At 46.5% G+C, this 22,689-nt stretch overlaps 1 protein-coding gene across 1 annotated transcript in view; it reads right to left on the bottom strand.

Annotated features, from left to right (window-relative positions):
* The window catches only part of SIM2 (SIM bHLH transcription factor 2), a 71,421-nt gene extending 50,228 nt beyond the window's left edge, over positions 1-21,193 (bottom strand). Inside the window, exons 1-3 of the mRNA XM_054293731.1 lie at positions 21,019-21,193; positions 12,539-12,621; positions 7,010-7,099 (exon numbers count right to left, since the gene is read on the bottom strand). Coding sequence (XP_054149706.1) covers positions 7,010-7,099; positions 12,539-12,621; positions 21,019-21,193 — 348 coding nt within the window. The remainder of the gene's footprint in view (positions 1-7,009; positions 7,100-12,538; positions 12,622-21,018) is intronic.
* Positions 21,194-22,689: the final 1,496 nt, after the last annotated feature.

Raw genomic sequence — 22,689 nt, 5'->3', positions numbered from 1 at the left:
ACCTCTGCAACTGCTTTTATTTTTATATCTGAAACTCTAAAACTCTAAAATTCCCTTTCCTCAGCTTAACCTGTCTCTGCTTTAAACCCTAAATCCCCATTGTCCCTTCCAGCCCCTCAGTTTGGAGCCTTTCCCAAGGCCTCAGATCAAATCCTGGGTTTCATTCTGAGCTTTGGCTTCCAGGCCCAAAGTTCTGAGAGTTCCTTTCAGATTCCATCAGAACTGACACTGCAGTGCATTGTTTGTTCAAACAACACTTTAATAATGAAGCAATATTTAATAATGATTATTTTTTAGCCTGGAGAGGAGAAGGCCCCAGAGAGGCCTGAAATCCCCTGGCAGGGCCTAAAGGGGCTCCAGGAGAGGGACAGGGATGGAGGGACAGGAGCCAGGGAGTGGCTCCAGAGCAGGATTTGATGGATTTGGGGCAGGAATTGTCCCCCGGCAGGGTGAGGAACTCCTGGGTTCCCAAATCCCTTCTCCAGGAGGAGTCTGGCTGTGGCTGGAGCCAGGTTCAGGGACAGAGCTGAGCTCTGGTTGTGCCCGAGGGTTTGGAGGGCTGGGATTGATCCTTGCTGGGAGTTTGTCCCTCAGGATTGAGGGTGCAAACCCAAGGGATTGATACAGGTCAAATAAACCCTGGATTTCAGATGATGGAGATAATGATTAGAGAAAGGGGTTTTATCAATCTATTCTAAATCCTGGATTTCAGATGATGGAGATAATGATTAGAGAAAGGGATTTTACTCAATCTGTTACACAATGGAAGTGGTTGTAAGTTGTGAGGAATTTTAGAAGGAATTTGAGATGGGACCTCTGATTTGTTTTTGATAATGTGGTTTATTTTCCTTATCTTCTACACAGGCAGGAAGGGTGAGTTCAGCTCACACCTTCACTGCATGGTTCAGAAGGGCCCAAGACCCTCAGTTACAAGACTTTTTAAGGATTTATTGACCAATAAAACATTGTTAATAAGGATATTTATGTTTTTGACCCAATCCTTAAATATTTCACCTCATGGACCCATGTACAGTGTGAGCTTTCTTAGCTAATCGTGTTCTGGCACACAAACCTACAGTGCTGCATTCTGAACTCCTTGTTTACCTCTGGAACTGCTTTTATTTTTATATCTTAAACTCTAAAACTCTAAATTTTCCTTTCCTCAGCTTAACCTGTCTCTGCTTTAAACCCCAAATCCCCATTGTCCCTTCCAGCCCCTCAGTTTGGAGCCTTTCCCAAGGCCTCAGATCAAATCCTGGGTTTAATTCTGAACTCTGCCTTACACCCCCAAAGTTCTGAGAGTTCCCTGCATTTCACATTCCAACAACTGACCCCAAAATTGACTTTTTAAATTGACTTTAAAATAATAAAACCACCAGCAAAGAGATGGGGGGCTAAAGCAGCGCCAAAAAACCAAAATATGGATCCCTAATTTGGAGTCTCACCCCCTGCTAGGCACATTCAGCTCTTTCAAAGCCGAAAATAAAACCCTGAAAACTTTAAAAATACAGAAATTCTACAGTTCAATTCATAAAGCTAAATCTCCCATGCCTCAGGTTACTAAAACACCTTCCTTGATGCAGTTTTTAATAGCTGTAAATACCAAATCTCAGCATTTCCTACTAACAGGGGGTTTATGAGCAACTCAGATTTATTTTCTTTTTTTTTCCAGCCAAGGAATGCTTCATAATAAACACACAGGGCTAAGTGGATGGATTCTAGAGTAAATAATTGCATATTTTACCTCTCATAGACTCATTGGATAAAAGCAAAATAAACTCCTGGAGAAGTTCATTTGCGGTGGAATATTTCAAGATTTATCAAAGATAAGTCTGGCTCCCTCATGGATCCAGAAAACTGCTGGAATAAGCTCCAGACCTTCAAATTAAATTAAAATTTGTCTTTCCACATTGTCCCCCGAGAGGATTTTCCTCTTTTTTGTGCCTTTGGACTCTGAGGGGAAAAAATATTTGATGAATTTGAAGCTGTTTGTTATCCCTGGAAAAAAAGAGGCAAAAAAAGAAATTTTCTGTGCCAGGACTGGGATGAGCTGGAGGAGAGGTCCTCCAGCAAAATTCCCAATTTTCCTGCCCCAGCTGGGAGCAAACCAAACTCCAAAGCCACAAATGAAGTGGCAGGGCCACAAATGAAAAATAAACTCCTGGAAAAGTTCATTTGCGGTGGAATATTTCAAGATTTATCAAAGATAAGTCTGGCTCCCTCATGGATCCAGAAAACTGCTGGAATAAGCTCCAGACCTTCAAATTAAAATAAAATTTGTCTTTCCACATTGTCCCCCGAGAGGATTTTCCTCTTTTTTGTGCCTTTGGACTCTGAGAGGAAAAAATATTTGATGAATTTGAAGCTGTTTGTTATCCCTGGAAAAAAAAAAGAGGCAAAAAAAGAAATTTTCTGTGCCAGGACTGGGATGAGCTGGAGGAAAGTTCCTCCAGCAAAATTCCCAATTTTCCTGCCCCAGCTGGGAGCAAACCAAACTCCAAAGCCACAAATGAAGTGGCAGGGCCCCAAATGAAGATGTAGATTTTTCAGAACCTCTTTTTCTGAGGCAAAGCCGTGCTTCAAAACAATCCTTAAAGCTGGCTTGAAATTTATGGCTGGTTCAGTCAGCCTGGCTTTCGCTCAAGCTTTAATTTCTTCCTGCTGAAGTTGAACCCAAGCAGAAGATAAAGGCCACTGTAGCAGGCCTCCGAAAACAGGCTGCAAAAAAATCTTTTTAAATGGATTTTTTATTTAGCTGAACGATATATTTTTAAACAAATGGCGCTGGAGCAGGAAATTGATGTGTGGGCTAGTTAATTGTCAAATTATTTCATAAAAAGGCCTCTCTGTGCCCACTCTAAAGGAATTTTTTTTTTCCCAATCACCACCACTGTGCTCCCAGCTTGCTTTGGCTCTGTGAGGGCACTTGTTGGAAATATAATGTGGAATTAATTTTTTATTATATTATTGGGGAATTTCCTTCTCCTGCCCAATTCTGGTGGATGGCAGGGGCAGAAGTGCCAGGATTTCCAGAGGAGTGGGATCAAAAACTCCTTTGGAGGCCCTGGGAGCTGGCAGGAATATCCCAGGGCAAAGGGATTTGTGTTTTGAGGAGTGGGAGCAGCCCAAAATTAGTGCAAAGTGATCCCTTCAAAAAGAGAATATTGAGGCAGAGCAAGAAGAGATTGGTGATAAATCAGGATGAAATTTCATAAATAAATTTAAAATAAATGTAAAGATTTTATTTATAAATAAATTTTATAAATAAATCCCTGTTCGCTGTCAATTTTTGTGCTTTGAGAATCCCTTAAATTTCAAATCCCACAACTTTCAAGCTCAGTTGTTCCACACTTCTGCTGAAGTGAAAAGTTTGAGATTTTGCTGATTAAACTTAAAATTCAAAAAACAACTTGGCCAAACTTTCTGATTTTCCTCAGCACCTCTTGCACTTAGAATTTATAGATATTTCCATGCACATGGAATTCAGTGAGTGCAGATGACCAGGAGGGATAAATAAGATTAAAACTTATGTGACACTGCCAGTCCCCTCTTCATACACGTGCCAAAGTCTCTTTAGTGTCCCAACGATCCCATAATTCTTTAATTGTCCCTAATAACTGGGTTAATATTAATAAAATTTCATTAAAATAATAAAAAATAAAATAAAACTAAAAAATAATAATAAATTATTGATAGTAGTAATAGTAATAGTAATAGTAGTAGTAGTAGTAGTAGTAGTAATAATAATAATAATAATAATAATAATAATAATAATAAAAATACCAAGACCTACAAGGTCTGGTGAATGGATATCCCTCCAAACAAACAATTTCTGGGCAAAAATTGGAAAATTTTGGGAGAAAAACAAACAGGACAGGGAATTTCTGGATGGATGGGGATGCTCAGTGCTTTGGGATAATGGCACTGGTGAAATGGGTGGATTTGAGCAGGTAAAATCCTGAATCCTCCAGGAGTAAAAATTCAGGATGGGAGAAACCCAGGCTGGAAAATGAGTAGAAAACAGGGCCCTTGTGAAGTTGATTTTCAAGCAAAGTAAGATTTAAAGGGATTTGAACATGAATGAAATGGTTTGAAACAACTAAAACTGTACCAGAACGGAGTGAACAAACAGAACTAAGAATGTTTCCTGCTCATATTTTTAAAATTAACAGGTAAAAAAAAAGTATTTATGGTGGCTGTTTATTCCCAAAATGACTTTTTCTAAGAGAAACAGGGGTTCAGAAGTGATTTTTATGGGTTTATAGCCTTGTTTTCTCTACCTTTTGAGTTCTATTTTCTCTCATAGCCACTAATTCTAATGTCATTGTTATAAGCACACATCCAAATAATTCCACTTTTTTTTTTTCTATTAATAATATTGATTACTACAAAAAAAATTAAGGTACACAAATAATCCCCACCATTAAATTCCCCCTCTCTGTTTAGGGGAACAGCCACAGGATAAATAATTCAGAATATTTCAGAATATTCTCCTCTCTCTCACCTTCATCTCCTCTGCTGTTTGGGCTTTATTTCAATTTGTTTATTTATTAATAAATGTTTGATACACAACTGAACCCTTCAGTTCCTTGCAAATCTCATCCAGGGGTGCTGAAATTAATGAGGAATTTTTTTAATTGGACTTCGGCAAACTTTAGATCAGGTGCTACCAATGAATTCCAGCTACAAACAAAGGCATGGAAAGCCAATTTCTAATTTAATTTCAATTTCTGCTTTAATTTCAATTTCTACAATAAATTCAGGCTCTTTGCCCTTTGTTCCTATCCCAAGAAGGCAAAAAAAAAAAATTAGAAATGTCCATCTAAGAGAGAAAAAACCATAAAACCATAAAACCCCCTCCTAGTTCTGGTGCAGAACAGTAGTAAACTGAGTTTTATGAGTTCTATCACAACCATATAAAATGCTTTACTGAAAAGAGCACTGAGCTGGAAAAACTCAGGAAAAACTGCCCTGAATTCCATGTGAACACTCATAAATCTGCCCCCCTTCTCCTTTTTATATATTTTTATTTTTATTTTTATTTTTATTTTTTTTTCCTCCTCCTCCTGCAGCACATTTACCATAAACCCCCTGTTCAGATTTCTCTGCCTTTCATGGGCAGCCTCAGTATCTGACACAATCTGAGGCTGCCAGAGTCAAATTCTGAGTTTTATTTCACTTAATTGTCAAATTATTTAATAAAAAGGCCTTTCTGTGCCCACTCTAAAGGATTTTTCCTTTTTATTTTTATTTTTTTCTCCTCTTCCAGTGCATTTACCATAAACCCCCTGTTCAGATTTCTCTCCTTTTCATGGGCAGCCTCAATATCTGACACAATCTCAGGATCCCAGAATCAAATTCTGAGTTTTATTACAGATAATTGTAAAATTATTTAATAAAAAGGCCTTTCTGTGCCCACTCTAAGGATCTTTTCCTTTTTATTTTTATTTTTTTCTCCCCTTCCAGCACATTTACCATAAACCCCCTGTTCCACATCAGATTTCTCTGCCTTTCATGGGCAGCCTCAGTATCTGACACAATCTAAGGCTCCTCGAGTCAAATTCTGAGTTTTATTTCAATTAGTTTCAAATTATTTAATAAAAAGCCCTTTCTGTGCCCACTCTAAAGCATTTTTTCCTTATTATTTTTATTTTTTTCTCCCCTTCCAGCACATTTACCATAAACCCCGTGTTCAGATTTTTCTGCCTTTCATGGGCAGCCTCAATATCTGACACAATCTGAGGCTCCTCAAGTCAAATTCTGAGTTTTATTTAAATTAATTTCAAATTATTTAATAAAAAGGCCTTTCTGTGTCCACTCCAAAGGATTTTTCCTTTTTAAAATATTTTAATTTTAGATTTTTCCTCCTTCTCCAGCACATTTACCATAAACCCCCTGTTCAGATTTCTCTGCCTTTCATGGGCAGCCTCAGTATCTGACACAATCTCAGGCTCCTCAAGTCAAATTCTGAGTTTTATTTGAGTTAATTGTCAAATTATTTAATAAAAAGGCCTTTCTATGCCCACTCCAAAGGAGTTTTTCCTTTTTATTTTTATTTTTTCCTCCTCCTCCAGCACACTTACCATAAACCCCTGTTCAGATTTCTCTGCCTTTCATGGGCAGCCTCAGTATCTGACACAATCTGAGGCTCCTCAAGTCAAATTCTGAGTTTTATTACAGATAATTGTAAAATTATTTAATAAAAAAGCCTTTCTGTGCCCCCTCTAAAGGATTTTTCCTTTTTTAAGTATTTTTATTTTTATTTTTTTCCTCCTCCTGCAGCACATTTACCATAAACCCCCTGTTCAGATTTCTCTGCCTTTTATGGGCAGCTTCAATATCTGACACAATCTTTTTTATTTTTATTTTTATTTTTATTTTTATTTTTATTTTTATTTTATTTTTAATTTTATTTTTAATTTTATTTTTATTTTTATTTTTTCCTCCTCCTCCAGCGCATTTACCATAAACTCCCCGTTCCACATCAGATTTCTCTGGCTTCCACAGGCAGCCTCAATATCTGACACAATCTTTTTCATTATTTTTTTTTTGTTTTATTTTTATTTTTATTTTTTTCCTCCTCCCCCAGCACGTTTACCATAAACCCCCTGTTCCACATCAGATTTTTCTCTCTTTTCATGTGCAGCCTCAATATCTGACACAATCTCAGGCTCCCAGAGTCAAATTCTGATTTTATTTCAGCCCCACTGCCTGCCCACACTTGGGTTTCAGGCCCTGCAATTTGCAATATTTTATTATTTATGGCCCTTCTGAAAGGCAATGAGCAGTAAAATACAACGAACAAGAACAGAAATAAATTCAGCCCGATGTGGTGGCACGGAAAGGAAATTTGAGTCTTTTACCAAAGCCCTTTGCAAGCAGAAAAAAGCTTCAAACAACCCTGAAAAAAAATAAAAATTACTTTATATAAAGCAAGGCAGCAGTGTGAGGGTCCAAATGTGTATTTTGTGTTTTATTTTATTTGTTTTTTAGGACTCAGAGCACATACCTGGGACAGGCCAAGGTGCACAGACGCTGTTTCAGAAATGTACATGATTTTGCCATCGGATGCCACGACGAAAACAAAACCATCCAAAGTCTGAAATGAAGAGAAATCCACAGGGTAAGAAGCAAGAAATCTGTTTAAAACATTTGCAGTGGGGAAAAAAATGGATTTTTGGGGGATTATTTATGACTTCAGCAGCAGCAAACAGCAAAATTTAAGGAATAAAATAAAGGTAAAGGTAAAGGTAAAGGTACAGGTAAAGGTAAAGGTAAAGATAAGATAAAGATAAAGATGGAGATAGAGATAAAGAGATAGAGATAGAGATAGAGATAGAGATAGAGATAGAGAAAAATAAAAATAAAAATAAAAGAAATAAAATAAAAATAAAATAAAAATAAATAAATAAATAATAAAAATAATAAAAAATAAAATAAAATAAAATAAAATTAAATAAAATGAAATAAAATGAAATAAAATAAAATAATTATAGTAATATTATTACCAAGACATACGAGTAACAATAGTAATAATATAATAATAATAATAATAATAATAATAATAATAATAATAATAGTAATAATAGTAATAAATAATAATAAATAGTAATAAATAAATAATAAATAGTAATAAAAAATAAATAAATAAATAAATAATAGTAATAAATAAATAAATAATAGTAATAAATAATAATAATAGTTAAAAATTATAATAATAATAGTAATGATAGTTATAATATTACCAAGACATACAAGGTCTGGTGAATGGATATCCCTCCAAAAGAGCAATTTCTGGGCAAAAAATGGAAAATTTTTGGAGTAAAAAAATACAGGACAGGGAATTTCTGGATGGATGGGGATGCTCAGTGCTTTGGGATAATGGCACTGGTGAAATGGGTGGATTTGAGCAGGTAAAATCCTGAATCCTTGTTGTAGTGTGTTTTTAAGTTTCTTGTTTTTGCTCCCCCATTTTATGTACTGTTCCCCCCTGTTCTTTGTAAAATGGTTCTTCCCCCTCCAGTTTTCCCGCCACAGAGCCTTTGGCAGTTATGTTACTATGGTTACCCCTGCCCCTGTTAATTGTCAATCTCCCAAGTTACATAACTGCTCCTCCCTTATCCCACCATATAAGTAAAGTTTTCCTCCTCCCCGAGCCCAGTCAATCACCCCCCACTCCTCCCTGCTTTCTAGAACATTCTTCTCTCTGGGGGTGGTGGTTGGCTGGCGTCCCGGGGCCCCTCCTTTGTTCTATGTTTATTGGATAAGTTCTTGTGTCAGTTTTCGTATGTACCTCCCCACATGTTCCCCTATTGGTTAGCTGGGCTTCCCCTCCCGTCTCCACCCCTTCCCTGTAAAACTCTGTCTCCCCCCGTGTTCGGGGCCATTTGCTGTGGGTGTATCCACCTGTTGGTTTGCCCTGTGCTGCATGTGGGCTCTTCAATAAACCGACGTTTTACCCCCAGCAAGTGGTCGCCTCCTCTCTCGTCTCATCCAGCGCGAACCCAAGTCCGCAATCCAGCCCAGTCCGAGGCCAGGACGCCAAGGGGGGCTGGCTTCCGATGCGCAGGGGCGTCAGCCGCTTTACCCCTTCAGCTAGCCGGACTTAGGGCCGTGTACGCCCTCGCGCAGTTTGGCGCCCCACGTTGGGGCCAAAGGGGAACATGTGGGGAGGTACATAAGAAAACTGACACAAGAACTTATCCAATAAACATAGAACAAAGGAGGGGCCCCGGGACGCCAGCCAACCACCACCCCCAGAGAGAAGAATGTTCTAGAAAGCAGGGAGGAGTGGGGGGTGATTGACTGGGCTCAGGGAGGAGGAAAACTTTACTTATATGGTGGGATAAGGGAGGAGCAGTTATGTAACTTGGGAGATTGACAATTAACAGGGGCAGGGGTAACCATGGTAACATAACTGCCAAAGGCTCTGTGGCGGGAAAACTGGAGGGGGAAGAACCATTTTACAAAGAACAGGGGGGGACAGTACATAAAATGGGGGAGCAAAAACAAGAAACTTAAAAACACACTACAACAAATCCTCCAGGATTAAAAATTCAGGATGGGAGAAATCCAGGCTGGAAAATGAGTAGAAAACAGGGCCCTTGTGGAGGGAAGTTGATTTATTACATTGTTATTTATTATTATATATCAAGCACAGCGAGATTTAAAGGGATTTGAACATGAATTAAATGGTTTGGAACAATTAAAACTGTACCAGAACAGTGAACAAACAGCACTAAGAATGTTTCCTGCTCATATTTTTAAAATTAACAGGTAAAACAAAAGTATTTATGATTGCTATTTATTCCCAAAATGACTTTTTCTAAGAGGAACAGGGGTTCAGAAGTGGTTTTTATGGGTTTATATCCTTTTATCTGATTTTGCTCCCTTAAACTCAGGCTCATTGTGAAATCCACCTCGTGCCAAATAGATTCAGCTTTGCTGCTGCAATTTCAGGGAATATTTTGATTTATTCAGGTTTTTTTTTGGTTCTTAGCCCAAATCCTGAGCTCTGTGGTGCTCAGGGGGAAGCCAGGCCCTACCTGAGCCATTTTTTATGGTGTAATTGGCAAACCCAGATATTTGCAATTTATTTCATGGCAACAGCAGCAATGCTGAAATTTGGCTGCATTTTCAAGAATGTGTCTCTGCTCTGTAATAATGTGAATTTCCAAAGAGAAAGCAGAAAAAGTCAAATTAATGGCACAAATATCTCTCTTTGAGTCCCAAAGGGAATTCACCTTCCAAAAAAAAAATAAAGAATTCAAGGCTGGCTGTGTATAAATGATCTCTCCCTTCAGTTTAGAGAATTTCCGACATAAAAAAAGCCCTGAGCAACCTCATCCTCTGCCAGCATCCAAAATTGATAAGCACAATTTCCCTCTCTGAGTGTGAGAAAGTTTTATCCTTGCAAACCTCAACCAACTCAAACTTGGGATCCAATCCTACAAATTCTCCTTGGCAGGAAATTGGCTGGGAGGCAAATATTGAGTAAAAATTGAAGTTGGGTTAATCGGATATTATTTATAGGAGAAAAAATAAATAATGTGGTAAAGCTCAGCCAGAACTGGCCATGATTTGGGTACAAAACCTCTCAGTTTGGGGGGTCTGGATTTTTCACTGCCCAATTTCAGGTATTTTTTCAAAAGCAGCTGATAACAAAAAATCTGCATTATCCCTACCCAGCACAGAGAGCTTTGATCAGCATATGATATTTGAATATCAGTGAATATTCCCACATGTGAATATCACTGGAAAATATATTTGGAAGAGAAAAATAATTTTTACAGTGCATAAGTAAAACAACCACCTGTTTTATTTCATTTAAAGTCGCTGAACTGGCAGAGAAGCAATAAAATCCTGTCTAATTCATAGTGCCACCCCAATAAGAAAATATTCCAAATTATTCTCTGGCCTACTAATGACTCTACAGCATATAATTGAAGCCAGATTACTCTTTGCTAATTTTTTAAAGTATAAATTAAATTTTGTAGAAATACCATAATGAGAAATAATTTATTGCAGTTCTAGCCACAATTTTGCTTTGAACACTGTTGTCTTGCAATTGCTTTACCCTTAATTAATAATTTTTTATTAATTTATCATTAATAACCTTGGTTCAGTGCTGCTGTTACTGCAGCACATCCCAAAATTTCATGTACAGGGACACACACATTGAAGCTGAAAATTCACATGGAAAATTTCAGTCTAAGAACTCTTAAAAAAATAATTTTGCAGTAAATGTGGGTTTATTAAAGCCTTCAGCCTTCGTCATTCAGAAACAGCTGAACTGTAAAATGAGAGTTGCAGGTGGTCAGCAATTAATTTGGTATAAATTCAATTAATGCCCGACAAAACTGGGAACAGCCAGGAGGAGGAGCAACAGCAGTGATTTCTACAACTGGGTCTGTACTTTAATATATAAATTAAATTATCATAAAGATTATTATACACAGCTGGATCAGCATTTCCAGGTGGGCTCGTGACTAACAGCTGAGAGGGCAGCAGCTACTGGAAATAAGATGATAAGATAAGATAAGACAAGATAAGATAAGATAATAAATAAAATAAAATAAAATAAAATAAAATAAAATAAAATAAAATAAAATTCCAGGCTGGAAACGCCTCCCCAGGAGATCACTTTGAGCTCTGCCATGGCCTGGATGTTGTCAGTGCCTCCCAAATTCTCATTTTTCCCCGCAGGGAGCGGCCGATGCTCTGTGATCCCAAATAAAGAACGGCACTCGCCATCCCAAAGGTCGGGGCAGGGATTTTCTGTCGGGATTTTATCCCTGGCCGAGCCAAAGAGTGAAAACAGCCCCAGGTCCGTGAGCAGGAATTCACCTCCCGCAATGAACCTGCCCAATGAACGATTCCGGTTTAGTGGCTCTTTAACATCGGGGGGGAAAACCTGTGCTGCGTTTGGTTCATGTACTAATAAAAAAAAAAATAAATAATTTATATATATATATGTGTATATATATTTTATATTTATAAATATGAATATATATTAATATATATTAATATATATATTAATATATATGAATATATATTCATATATTTAAATAAAATATATAAATATATTAATAAAATTAAAATTAAAACAAAGCTATAAATAAAGAAATAATTATGAATATTTAATACATATATAACATATAATATATAATACATGTTATATATGATATGTAGTATATATTATATAGTATATAGTATATAGTATATAGTATATATAATATATAGTATATACTATATACTATATACTATATAGTATATTATATATACTATATACTATATACTATATACTATATACTATATACTATATACTATATTATATATTATATATTATGTATTATGTATTATATATTATATATATAAATATATAAAGAAAAATAAAATAAAATAAAATTAAATTAAATTAAAACTAAAACTTAAATATGTATAAATAAGTAAGTAAATTATTTATATATATATATATATATATATATATATATATATATAGTTAAACGCAATTTTTAATTTTTTTTAATCCCTCCTGACACTCGCCCCGGCTACGACTTCCTAAATTCAGAATTCAGAGGAATTCCGGAGCAGATCACCGGGGTTATGAACAGCGGGGTTTTCAGGTGCTAAAGCCCCGGGACATCCAATCCAGGCGTTGTCCCCTCCCAGGTGCCACCCCCAGGGAACACGGGTCCCCTTCCCCGGGGCTCCCTGGGGACACCCCCGGCACTTTTGGGGCTGGGAGAGCTGGGCGTGCACAGAGGGGATAAGCATGTCTTGCTTCGGCCGATATCAAAGGCGAAAAATAATGAGATAATTGGAATTTAAGTGGTTGGTGCCTCTGGTTTTCTTCTCTCCCAGCCCGATGAGATGAAGGCTTCAGCCAGGCTGTGGTGGTGCGGGAGGAGGAGGAGGAGGAGGAGGAGGAGGAGGGGGAGGAGGAAGAAAAGGAGGAGGGGGAGGAAAAGGAGGCGGAGGAAAAGGAGGAGAAGGAGGAGAGGCAGCCCCTCAATCCCGGGTTTCCCAAATGCCCTACCTGGAGCAAGTGGGATCCGAGCTCCATGGCCACGTTATCCAGAGGGCCGATCCTGCTCGGCTGTCCCCAGGCGTCGCCCAGACCTACAAAAACCCCAAGGGTTTGGTCAGAGCGGCAGCGGAGCCCGAGCTGTCCCCCTGTCCCCCCTTCCCCCGCGGTGCAAAGGCTGAGTCCCCTCTCCACACAGGTTTTGGGGTGGAATTGCTCTTTTTCTGGAGCGGAGCATCCCCGCGGATGCGTTTTTCCCGAATTCCCCGGAGGGAATTCCTGCAGGGACCGATGGGAATTCCGCTCCCATCGCCCCCCGGGCCCGTCCTGTCCTTGCACCGACCGTGTCCCTGTGTCCCTGTCCCTGGCCCTGTGTCTGTCCCTGTCCCTGTGAGCGACCACCCCCGAGGTGGACAAGGAGCAGGAGGATGAGGAGGCTGAAGAGGGCCGGAGCTCGATTGGAGATGAACTGCCCCGATTTCACCCGAGCACGGACGGGACCGACAGAGCTTCGCCCCCCGGCCCCATCTGACCCCGACCCCACAGCCCGAGCCCAAACCTGACCCCAAACCTGAGCCCAAACCCCACAGCCGAGCCTAAACCCGAGCCCACAGCCCGAGTCGAAACCCGAGCCCACAGCCCAAGCCCAAACCTGACACCACAGCCCGGTCTCACAGCTTGACCTCACAGCCCAACCCCACACACGAGCCCAAATCCATCCCCAAACCTGAGCCCACAGCCCGAGCCCAAACCCAAGCCTAAACCCGATCTCACAGCCTGACCTCACAGCCCAACCCCACACACGAGCCCAAACCCAAACTCGACCCCACAGCCGAGCCCAAACCCAACCCGACTCCACAGCCTGAGCCCACATCCTGACACCACAGCCCGAGCCTAAACCCGAGCCGAAACCCGAGCCCACAGCCCAAGCCCAAACCTGACACCACAGCCCGGTCTCACAGCTTGACCTCACAGCCCAACCCCACACACGAGCCCAAATCCATCCCCAAACCTGAGCCCACAGCCCGAGCCCAAACCCGAACCTAAACCCGATCTCACAGCCTGACCTCACAGCCAAACCCCACACACGAGCCCAAACCCGACCCGACTCCACAGCCGAGCCCAAACCCAACCCGACTCCACAGCCTGAGCCCACATCCCGACAGCACAGCCCGAGCCTAAACCCGAGCTCAAACCCGAGCCCACAGCCCGAGCCCACAGACTGACCCTAAACCCGAGCCCACACCCGGCCCCACAGCCGAGCCCGGCCCGGGGCAGTGGAAGTTCCTGACGGAGCTGCCTTGGGGCGAGGCGGGGCGGCTGGGGCTGCTTGGGTTGGTTTGTTGGTTGATTTTGGCTTCCAGGGTAAAACGGAGCCTTTCAGCAGCTCCCAAAGAACCTTTCAGGAGCTCCCAAAGAACCTTTCAGGAGCTCCCAAGGAACCTTTCAGGAGCTCCCAAGGATCCTTTCAGAATCTCCCAAGGATCCTTTCAGGATCTCCCAAGGAGCCTTTCAGCAGCTCCCAAGGAACCTTTCAGGAGATCCTCAAGGAGCCTTTCAGGATCTCCCAGGGAACCTTTCAGGGTCTCCCAAGGAGCCTTTCAGGAGCTCCCAAGGAGCCTTTCAGGATCTCCCAAGGAACCTTTCAGCAGCTCCCAAGGAACCTTTCAGGAACTCCCCAAGGAACCTTTCAGGATCTCCCAAGGAACCTTTCAGGATCTCCCCAAGGAACCTTTCAGGATCTCCCAAGGAACCTTTCAGGAACTCCCAAGGAGCCTTTCAGGATCTCCCAAGGAGCCTTTCAGGATCTCCCCAAGGAACCTTTCAGGATCTCCCAGGGAACCTTTCAGGAGCTCCCAAGGAACCTTTCAGGATCTCCCAGGAACCTTTCAGGAGCTCCCCGAGGAGCCGAGGCCACCACCCGGTGACAGAGGGGTCGCTGTCCCCAAGGGATGGAGGGGAAGGGAAGGACGCGACCGCATCCGTTTGGTGCCTCGTTTTTGGAGAGAAAAAAACAACCCTCGGCTTCGGGGAGGCCGCAAAACCCAAAAAGGGTTTTTATGGCCGGTAACCCTGCATGATTCGGTGCTGCCAGCCTGGAGTTCCGGCCCGTTTCGGGATGCCCCGATATGAAACGGAGCCCCGCGTTTCCCCCCGGTGCCCTCCGGCCGCCCAGAGGCTTCCAAAGAAATCTCCCTTCTCCCGGCTGTGCCTCCGGAGCGGGAGGGAAAGCTGGCAGAAATTCCTGCCCTGAGCTCCGGCTCCGTGATTCCCGATCCGTTTGTGCTCTGGGCACTCAAACGCGGCCTGGCAATGATGGGGGGGATTTCTCTCCGCTCTTGGGGCATCCCTTGGGATGGGCAGGATCCCCGGCGGGGGGAACTCGGTGCTTCCCCCGAGTTTTGATTCCTTTCCCGGTGTTTCCGTGTCCTTCTCCCGCCGGGAAAGCGCTGAGGAGCTTCCCATGCCAGGCAAGGGGACATCGGGGACCTCACCCGGCCCTGACCCCTCCTTTTCGCCGTCCCAAGGCAGCAGCAGCACCCAAAAAGAGGGGTCTGCATCCCCACCCCGTGTGCGCCTCTCCAAATCCCGGGAATAAATCGCGTTTTCCCGTGGGGAAGGGAAAAACGCCTTCCCTGCTCTGAAAGAAGCGCTGGGAAATTTGTTCGGCAGAGCCAAACGAAAATTCGCGCTTTTCTCCGCCTTTTCCCGATTCTCCGTTTGGAAAAGGCTCCTAAAATTCCAGAGACACGGCAAAAATGTGCTTTTTGCTGAAAGGCTTTTTTGTTTCTCGGGAGAAAAACAAAATTTGGGAATGGCGGAGTTTTCCTGGAGTTTCTTTCCCTAGACGGCAACAAATGGAAACTCCAGAGTCCGTCCCTGTGCCGCGGGGTTTGCCCTTATTTCGATTTCCTCATTACAAATTTCGAAATATGAGACTGCAAGCCTACAAAGAGAGGTATAAGAACTGCCCTGAGCAATCCCACTCCCAAAAACGGAGCAGATTTATTCCTTGAGCTCTCACGAAACCCTTCAAGAACAAACCGCGTCTCTGCCCCACCCGTGCGGGACAATTCCCTCCGTCCCGTCCTTTCTCAACATCCCAAAATCTGCACGGGTTTTGAGGTTTTTTTCCTAGCCCGGAATAAAAAATGTCACTTGCTCAGATTGGCTCCCTCAGGAATTTTAAATTGGAGTGGGAATCGCGAACGCGCATCAGACGTAAACACGCTCGGTGGATCAGCCTGGCATTCGTCTGAGCTTATTTTAAAGCCGGCGATTTTATCATTTAATCCGCCAGCAGATCGCTTTAAAGGTGAAAACGAAACGAATAAAACCTCACATTCGAATGAGGGGCTAACGCCCATTAACTTCTCCTCCGAGAGATTTGCGGAGACGCCTTGCTGTAAATGTATGGATGCCATAGGCTGGGCCTGGCTGCTCCTGCCCGCCCGGGAAATATTCCCAAATTCGCTCCCTGGCCTGGAGAGAGGCCAGAATCCCTGCGGATCCACAGAGCGAGCGTTTCTGCACCGCTCCTCGGTGGGACGGGAGGCGATCCCTGCCTGGGGTGGTTTGGGAGGGGACATTTCCCGATGTCCCCTCGCAGCAGGAATTACCCGGCCCGAGAGAGAATTCCCAGCCGGGGCAGATGGAGCATCCTCCCCGCGAACACTGGGAGCACCCGTGGGGGTGACCCGGCCCCAGCACGGTTCTTTGGCCGTGCCAGAGGCTCGGGAATCACCCAGATCCAGCGATCCGAGAGGATTCGGGCAGCGGGGAGCGCGGAGAGCTCAGCGGCAGAGCCCAGGGCCCCTGCGGGACGGGGTCTGCCCAGTCCCAGCTCAAACTCCGCTTTTCTGGCGCCCTGCCGCAGCCGACATGTGCGAGATGAGCTTCTCTCCTGCTTTTCCCGGTGTTCGGAGCGGTGTCTGTCCCCCCGGGCCCGGGCAGGGCAGGACAGGGGTGCAGGGCACGGCAAACCCGGCCCCGAGCGCGGCTGTGCCCGCAGGACCCTCCGGGCATCGAGAGGCGGCTCCGGCTCCAACAGCACCGGAGTGGGTTTTAAACAAACATCCCCAAATTCCTGCTGCTTTTCCCAGTGTTCGGAGCGGTGTCTGTCCCTCCCGAGCCCGGGGATGGCGGGCAGGGCGAACCCGGCCCCGAGCGCGGCTGTGCCCGCCGGACCCTCCGGGCACCGAGAGGCGGCTCCGGCTCCGACAGCTCCGGCCTGGAATCAGAGGGGGTTTTAAACAAACACCCCAAAATTCCTGATGCTTTTGCCGCTGGAAAACTGGGGCATTTTCGTACAAACGCGTCCCTGTGGCAAACACGGACAAAATCGCCCTCCGCTCCTTTTGACACCTCCGGCTGTTTTTCAAACCCCCTCAGCGCTCACTTTGTACCGTTCGGACATTTCCCGGTTTCCAGGGAGCCGGCGGGCTGAGTGGAGCTGTAATAAGATCTAGAAACATTCGGGAACAGCTCCCACCTTTGCTCTGGGCACACACGAGTCCGTCCGCACTCACATTCGAAAGCCCGGTAGCTTTTTCAGCTCCGGGATTCTGCTAAAAGAATTACCCAGCCGTGCATTACGCTCAGTATCGGGTTGCCCTGTAACTTGCGCTGTTTCCTTTGTGTCTGCTGCGCTGCTCCGCGGAGCGCAAGGTCCCGCAGCCCTCACAAGGAGCGAGGACAAACCCTGGGGGCTCGCAGCCAATTCTGCTTTTTTGGGGGGGGTTTTCCCCAGCGCGGTTGTGCCTCGGGGGACATTTCCGAGGGGCTGCCCCGGAGCTCCAGAGAGGTTTTGTGCTCCTGGTTGAGCTCCAGCGAGGTTTGTGCCCCTGGTTGAGCTTTGTGCCCCTGGTTGAGCTCCGAGGCTCCGCTGTCACCCCGTGGGGACGCGGCGAGGGCAGCGCTGACAGCGAGCCCCGTCCGCAGCGGGACCGGGGGAATCTCAGCCCCGACGGCACCGCTGGGTCCGGAGCCAGCGGGGAACACCCGGACCAGGCCAGGGGAACCTCTGAGAAGGGGAAAATCCCCAGATTAGGGAGGGTCTGGGAAGGAGCAAGGCCGGGAAGGGACGTGCGGACCGCCCGCTCCTCTCTGCGGGGAAGGCGGCCGAGGGTTGGGAGGTGGGAAGGACGGGCGGAAAGATCAAGACTTTTATTTATAAAAATAAAATAAAATAATTTTTTTTAAGAGGTGAACTGGCAGGATGAAAAAAAATAATTAAATAGAAAAAAAGCGGGGAAAAAAATACTCTTAGCAAATCTGCCCCCCAGCACACCCGCACAACCGCGGCTCTCCCCGCCGAGCCCAACCCACCCGGTCGCGTTCGGAGGCCCCAGAGCGGCCGTCCTAGAGACAGGGAGGTCACGGGCAGAGCCACGGCAGTGACCCCCGCCCTTCCTCTCCCTCCTTCCTCTCCCTCCTTCCTCTCACTCCTTCCCTCCCCTCCGGCCGGGAGGGACCGCAGCGACCCCGCCGCCCGTCCCCGCCCCGACCCCTAAAAAAAGCACTTTTGTTTTAGTCAGACCTTTAACGTCACTATTAGTGGTTAGTACAATAGGGGCTGGCCGTCCGAAAAGGGATTACCCGCGCCTCGCGCTTCATTTATTTGTTTAATTAATGAACGAACCTTTTCCGAGCGCGTGCGACCATCAGATGAAATGGCTGCGATTTGCCTTGATTTTCTTAAAATATGCATTCGTGGCCAGGTTGAAATGGGGACCGAAGGCTGTGAATATCCCTAGTAATTTCTATTGTCTGCCCCTCGGAATAAGGAAGGTCTGAGATCCACCGCTCCGTCACTTTATTCAGATTATTTTGTATTGCGCACGTTGTATTTTGGGCCGCACATTAATTAGCTGGCTCCCATCCGCTTGAAACAACCACAAATGTCCAATTTCATAATCGGTTTTGGACACTGCGTCGGGGACGGGGGAGGGAGAGGGTGACGATTTCACCCCAGTCTGCCATAAGCGGGGGGCAGTTTTTAAACGCGGCTCATTCTCGCCTCTATCTCCTTCATGAGCTCCTTTTCAAAGTAAAAATAATTTTTTTTTTTTTTTTTTTTTTTTTTTTACTGACAGCGGAGGCAGAAGAGGACTCGTGGTGTATTTCTTTTCTACAGCAACGAAGCCGTGGCAATAAAAACAACAACAAAAACCCGAAAACACGAGAGAGGACGGTGTTAGAGAGCAGGGGGCTGGAGGCTGCTGTGTCCTGACTTTAACCCCTGAATCTCAAGGTCGCAGCGGTACCGCAGGGCAAATCTGGGATTTCGCAGCCCGAACTTGTCCCTGCAGTGTTTGGGCTGCGAGGGCGAAAGGAGCCGGGGTAAAAATCCCCTTTGGCTCTCTGGGGTCTGAGCGGGTTCGGTCCCATCTTCAGAAAAGCCGGGCCGGGCTGAGCAGGAAACCCAAACCCTGTCGGGATCAGCCAGCTCGCTGAGGGGCTCAAACTTGGTGTGTGGAAGTCATGGGGTTTAAAAACACAGCCCTCACTCTCTCTCTGTCTTTATTTCTCTCTCTTTCCCTCCAGTGCAGCCGGAGCTGAAGCAGCTCTGCAGCTCCCAGCGCTTCTGCCCGCGCTGGCCGCAGTTAGCCCGGGCCTAGCCCGGGTCTGGTGGCGTCTCAGACCTGTTCCCCCACCCTGGCACCGCTTTGAGCCTCAGAGGTGACGGCTGGGACAGCCCAGCTCCGTGCCCACCTTCAATTCACGGCCCGGGACCCACCGGGTCCAGCCCTCGCCATGGGGCTGTGCCTGGCCCGGGATCCAGGCTGGGACGCCTTTCCCCTCCCAGTAAAGCCAACTGGAAACCAGTAGCTGAGCGTGAGGAGGGAGGACGGACAGAAGGACGGACGGATGGGGACCCCCCTTCCTCTCCTTCCACGGGCAAATCCCAAGGGAGAGGAAAGTTTGGTGATGCGGGACTGTGTGGAAGAGACCCCCCGATAAAAAAATCCTTCTGCAGCCGGCTCCCCCCTTTACCCTGCACCAAACGCAGGGCTCGGGGACCCGAGGAGGCAATTCCCGCCGGCCTGTCATCCCTGGACGCAAAGCTTTGGTTTAAAATGTATTTCCAGCCGCGCTTAAGACGATGAAAGATCAGGAATTCGCTGTATGCACTTAAACGTTGCCCTTAACAAGCAGAGTGTGCGGGAGCGCACGCCCGGCCTGTTTGGGGAAGACAGACACATAAAACACGGCCGAGCTGTGGGGTTAAACCTGCGCTCGGGGTCGGCTCCTCGCTCTCGAGGATCAGCAGGGCTGGAAAAGCCCGGGACGCCTCCAGCAGCATCTCGGAACGCGCCGCTTTTCCTCCCTCCCGAATCAAAGGCGTTCGGGGGCGCCTTCGCCAGGCACGGCCGGCCAGTGACCCCCCAACACCATCGCCCCCCTCGAAATTACGGCGCTCTGTTCTGTAATTCTCATGGGGAAATTTCCCGGTGGGGAATAATGGCTGGGAAATGCGGAGGAGCAGCGCCTCGGGAGCCCCGGCTTCCCACAATGGCACGGCTGCTCCGTGCTCCCGAAATTTCTCAATTAAATGGCCACGACGGTAAGCTTTGCTCGGGTTGGGATGTTTTTTTGGTTTTTTTTTTTTTTTCCCCGCTCTCTCCCCCTATTTTATTTTTTAGTCGTGTTTTTCTTTTTAATCTTTTAATAAAGCTCCTTAGAAACCGCGCAAAGAAGGAGAGCAGACCTCCTTCCCCGGCGGAATTTGCCAATTCCTTCACCCTGCTCCCGGTCCGGAGAGGCACAAACAAATGACAAAGCGGGGCCGCTGGGCTTGATTCAGCCGCTCTCAGCACTGCCCAGCGCATCAGCTCCGACAGCCCCAGGGGAAGGCAGGAGCCTCCCGAGGGGCTGATTTCCCTTTGGGGGATGATTTCCCCCGAATCCAGCGCGATGGGTGCTGCTGATGGCCCCGAGAAGAGCCAGGGGAGCGGCAGCCCCGGTCCGGGCCGGGCTCGGGTTCTCCTTCCCCGCTCTCCCCTCTCTGTAGCCGGAGAAGCCGCAGGGCCTCGCTGCGGAGCGGCCGCGCTTCGTTGCCAGCGGGCTTCCCTGGCTCCGGGAACTCCAACCAAAACAAAATACTAATAACAACAACCGCACTGTTGGGGTTGTTTCCCCCGGACGGGCAGCGCCGTGCCCAGGGGCCATCCCCGGGAACCGGGGCTGAACACACGAACCGAGCCCTCTCTCACCGGGACGGGACCTCGGAGCCACTGGAACTGAAGCGGCACCCGAGGAGGAGGAGGAGGAGGATGGGGAGAAAGGGGGGATGAAGCAGCCGCTTCTGCCTCTCACCACCACCGAGCTTGGGGCAGACGGGATCAATCCCAGCCCGCTTTTCCCTCAATCCCTTCTCGCTGTCTCTCCCCGTTCTCAGACCCCTGCGGGCACCCCCTCCCTGCCGTGCCCACCCAGCACCCCCTGCCCCTCTCTCCCCGTCCCTCCCGGAGCCCCGGGGCTGTTTTTACCTTCGGGGAACACGGCCCGCATTTTCAGGTAGCTGGTGGTGAGGCGGATGATGGACGCCTTGTCCAGCTGCGAGGTGATGGCCGAGGGCAGGGGCAGGAGTTTGGCCAGCTCGTAGAATTCTCCATTTTCTTTTTCCCGTCTAGTCTTTGCCGCGTTCTTGGATTTTTCCTTCATCGCGACTGCTGCAAGGCGGAGATGTCACTGGCATATTAGACCCGGTTCTTCCGAATGGCAGGGGGCATGGATTTCGACTCCAGAGTTAGTGTTTTCGTTTTGGGAAGGCAATTTACCCAAATCAAATAATTAATAATAACAATAATAAACGAAAGGGGAAAAAAAGACAAAAAAGGGAGGGAAAAAATAAAGCTAAACCGACCAAACAAAACCAACAGGAACAGAAACGGTGCGAGGAGGGGGGAGGCGATCTCTGGGCTACAAGCAGGGCAGGAAAGGCGCTCGGAGAAGGCAGTTCTGCTCTGAGCCTGCAGCAGCGAGGGCTCCCAAAGCCAGAATGAAAACCCACGGCACCCCCGGCCTCTGCCTGCAGCTGGGAATCGGATCTTGATCTTCTCCTTAACGGGGAGCAAAACGCCGGGACCCCTTCACCGAACGATTTCTTCTACTCAATCCTGCCCCGTCCAAAAACAATAATTAAAAAAATAAAAAAAAGAAAAAGAAAAAAGAAAATAGAGCGTCCGTGCAAGAAATCATTGGGCTAAGCAGGCTGAACCATTTTTGGACATTTTGTCTCTCAGGAGAAGGAAAAAAAAAAAAAAAAAAAAGAAAAGAAAAAAGGGAGAAAACGAACGGCGTATAGAACGAAGTGCAAAACGAGCTGGTCCCGGAGATGCCGAGGACACGACGAGCTCCCCGCTGATCGAAGCCGGTGCTGCCGATGGCCGGGGCGCTCCGGGATCAGCGGCTCTGCCTCCCCTCGGCCGCCCCGCTCCGGGCGGGCCCGAGGGCGCCGCTGCCGCCGCCGCCGCCGCTCCGGCCGCGCCCGGGGGGCTCCGGCAGCGCCGGGGCTGCCGCGGGGGCCGCGGGGGCCGCGGGGGCTGCGGGGCCGCTCCTGCCGCTGCCGCCGCTGCGCCCGGCTCCGAGCGCGCCTCTCATGCGGAGTCAAATTAAAGGATCCGTTTTCCTCGGGACCTGTGCCACTTCAGCGTTGTCTCTTTCCAAACAAGTCCGAGCGCTGGCAGAGGCGCGGCATTGATTTTGTTGCTTTTATTTATTGGTTTGCTTCGGGTTTTTTTTTTGGTTTTTTGTTTGGTTTTTTTTTCCTCCCCTTTTAAAGAAAAAGAATTTGAAGGATAGAAATCTTTCCTCTCTCTACCTCTCTCTTTTTTTTTTTTTTTTTTTTTTGGTTTCTTGTTTATTTGTCACGTATTTCAGGATCGGAGCGGTAGCTCTTTGGCAGAGACGTGCCTTTCAAAGGCAAGGGGAGGGTTTGCTACATTCACCTCCCGCAGTTCGGCAAGGATCGAAGGCAAAATTCCCCTCCTCTCGGAAATCACGGCCGCCACGCTCCTCGTCTGAAAGCACCGATATCTCCGTTCTTTTTTTTTTTTCTTTTTCTTTTTTTTTTTTTCTTTTCTGTTCTTTCCTCGCCTTTTTAAAAATGTATTTATATATTTTTTTTTCCCCCAGGGGCAGCAGGAGCTCTGACGCGG

This window comes from Melozone crissalis, unplaced genomic scaffold (genome assembly GCF_028551555.1).
Source record: "Melozone crissalis strain CALT ecotype California unplaced genomic scaffold, PUWL_Pcris_2 ptg000187l_1, whole genome shotgun sequence".
In the NCBI taxonomy this organism is placed as follows: Eukaryota; Metazoa; Chordata; class Aves; order Passeriformes; family Passerellidae; genus Melozone; species Melozone crissalis.
Note: the sequence above shows the minus strand (reverse complement) of the source record. Positions and strands in the feature narration are given on the sequence as shown.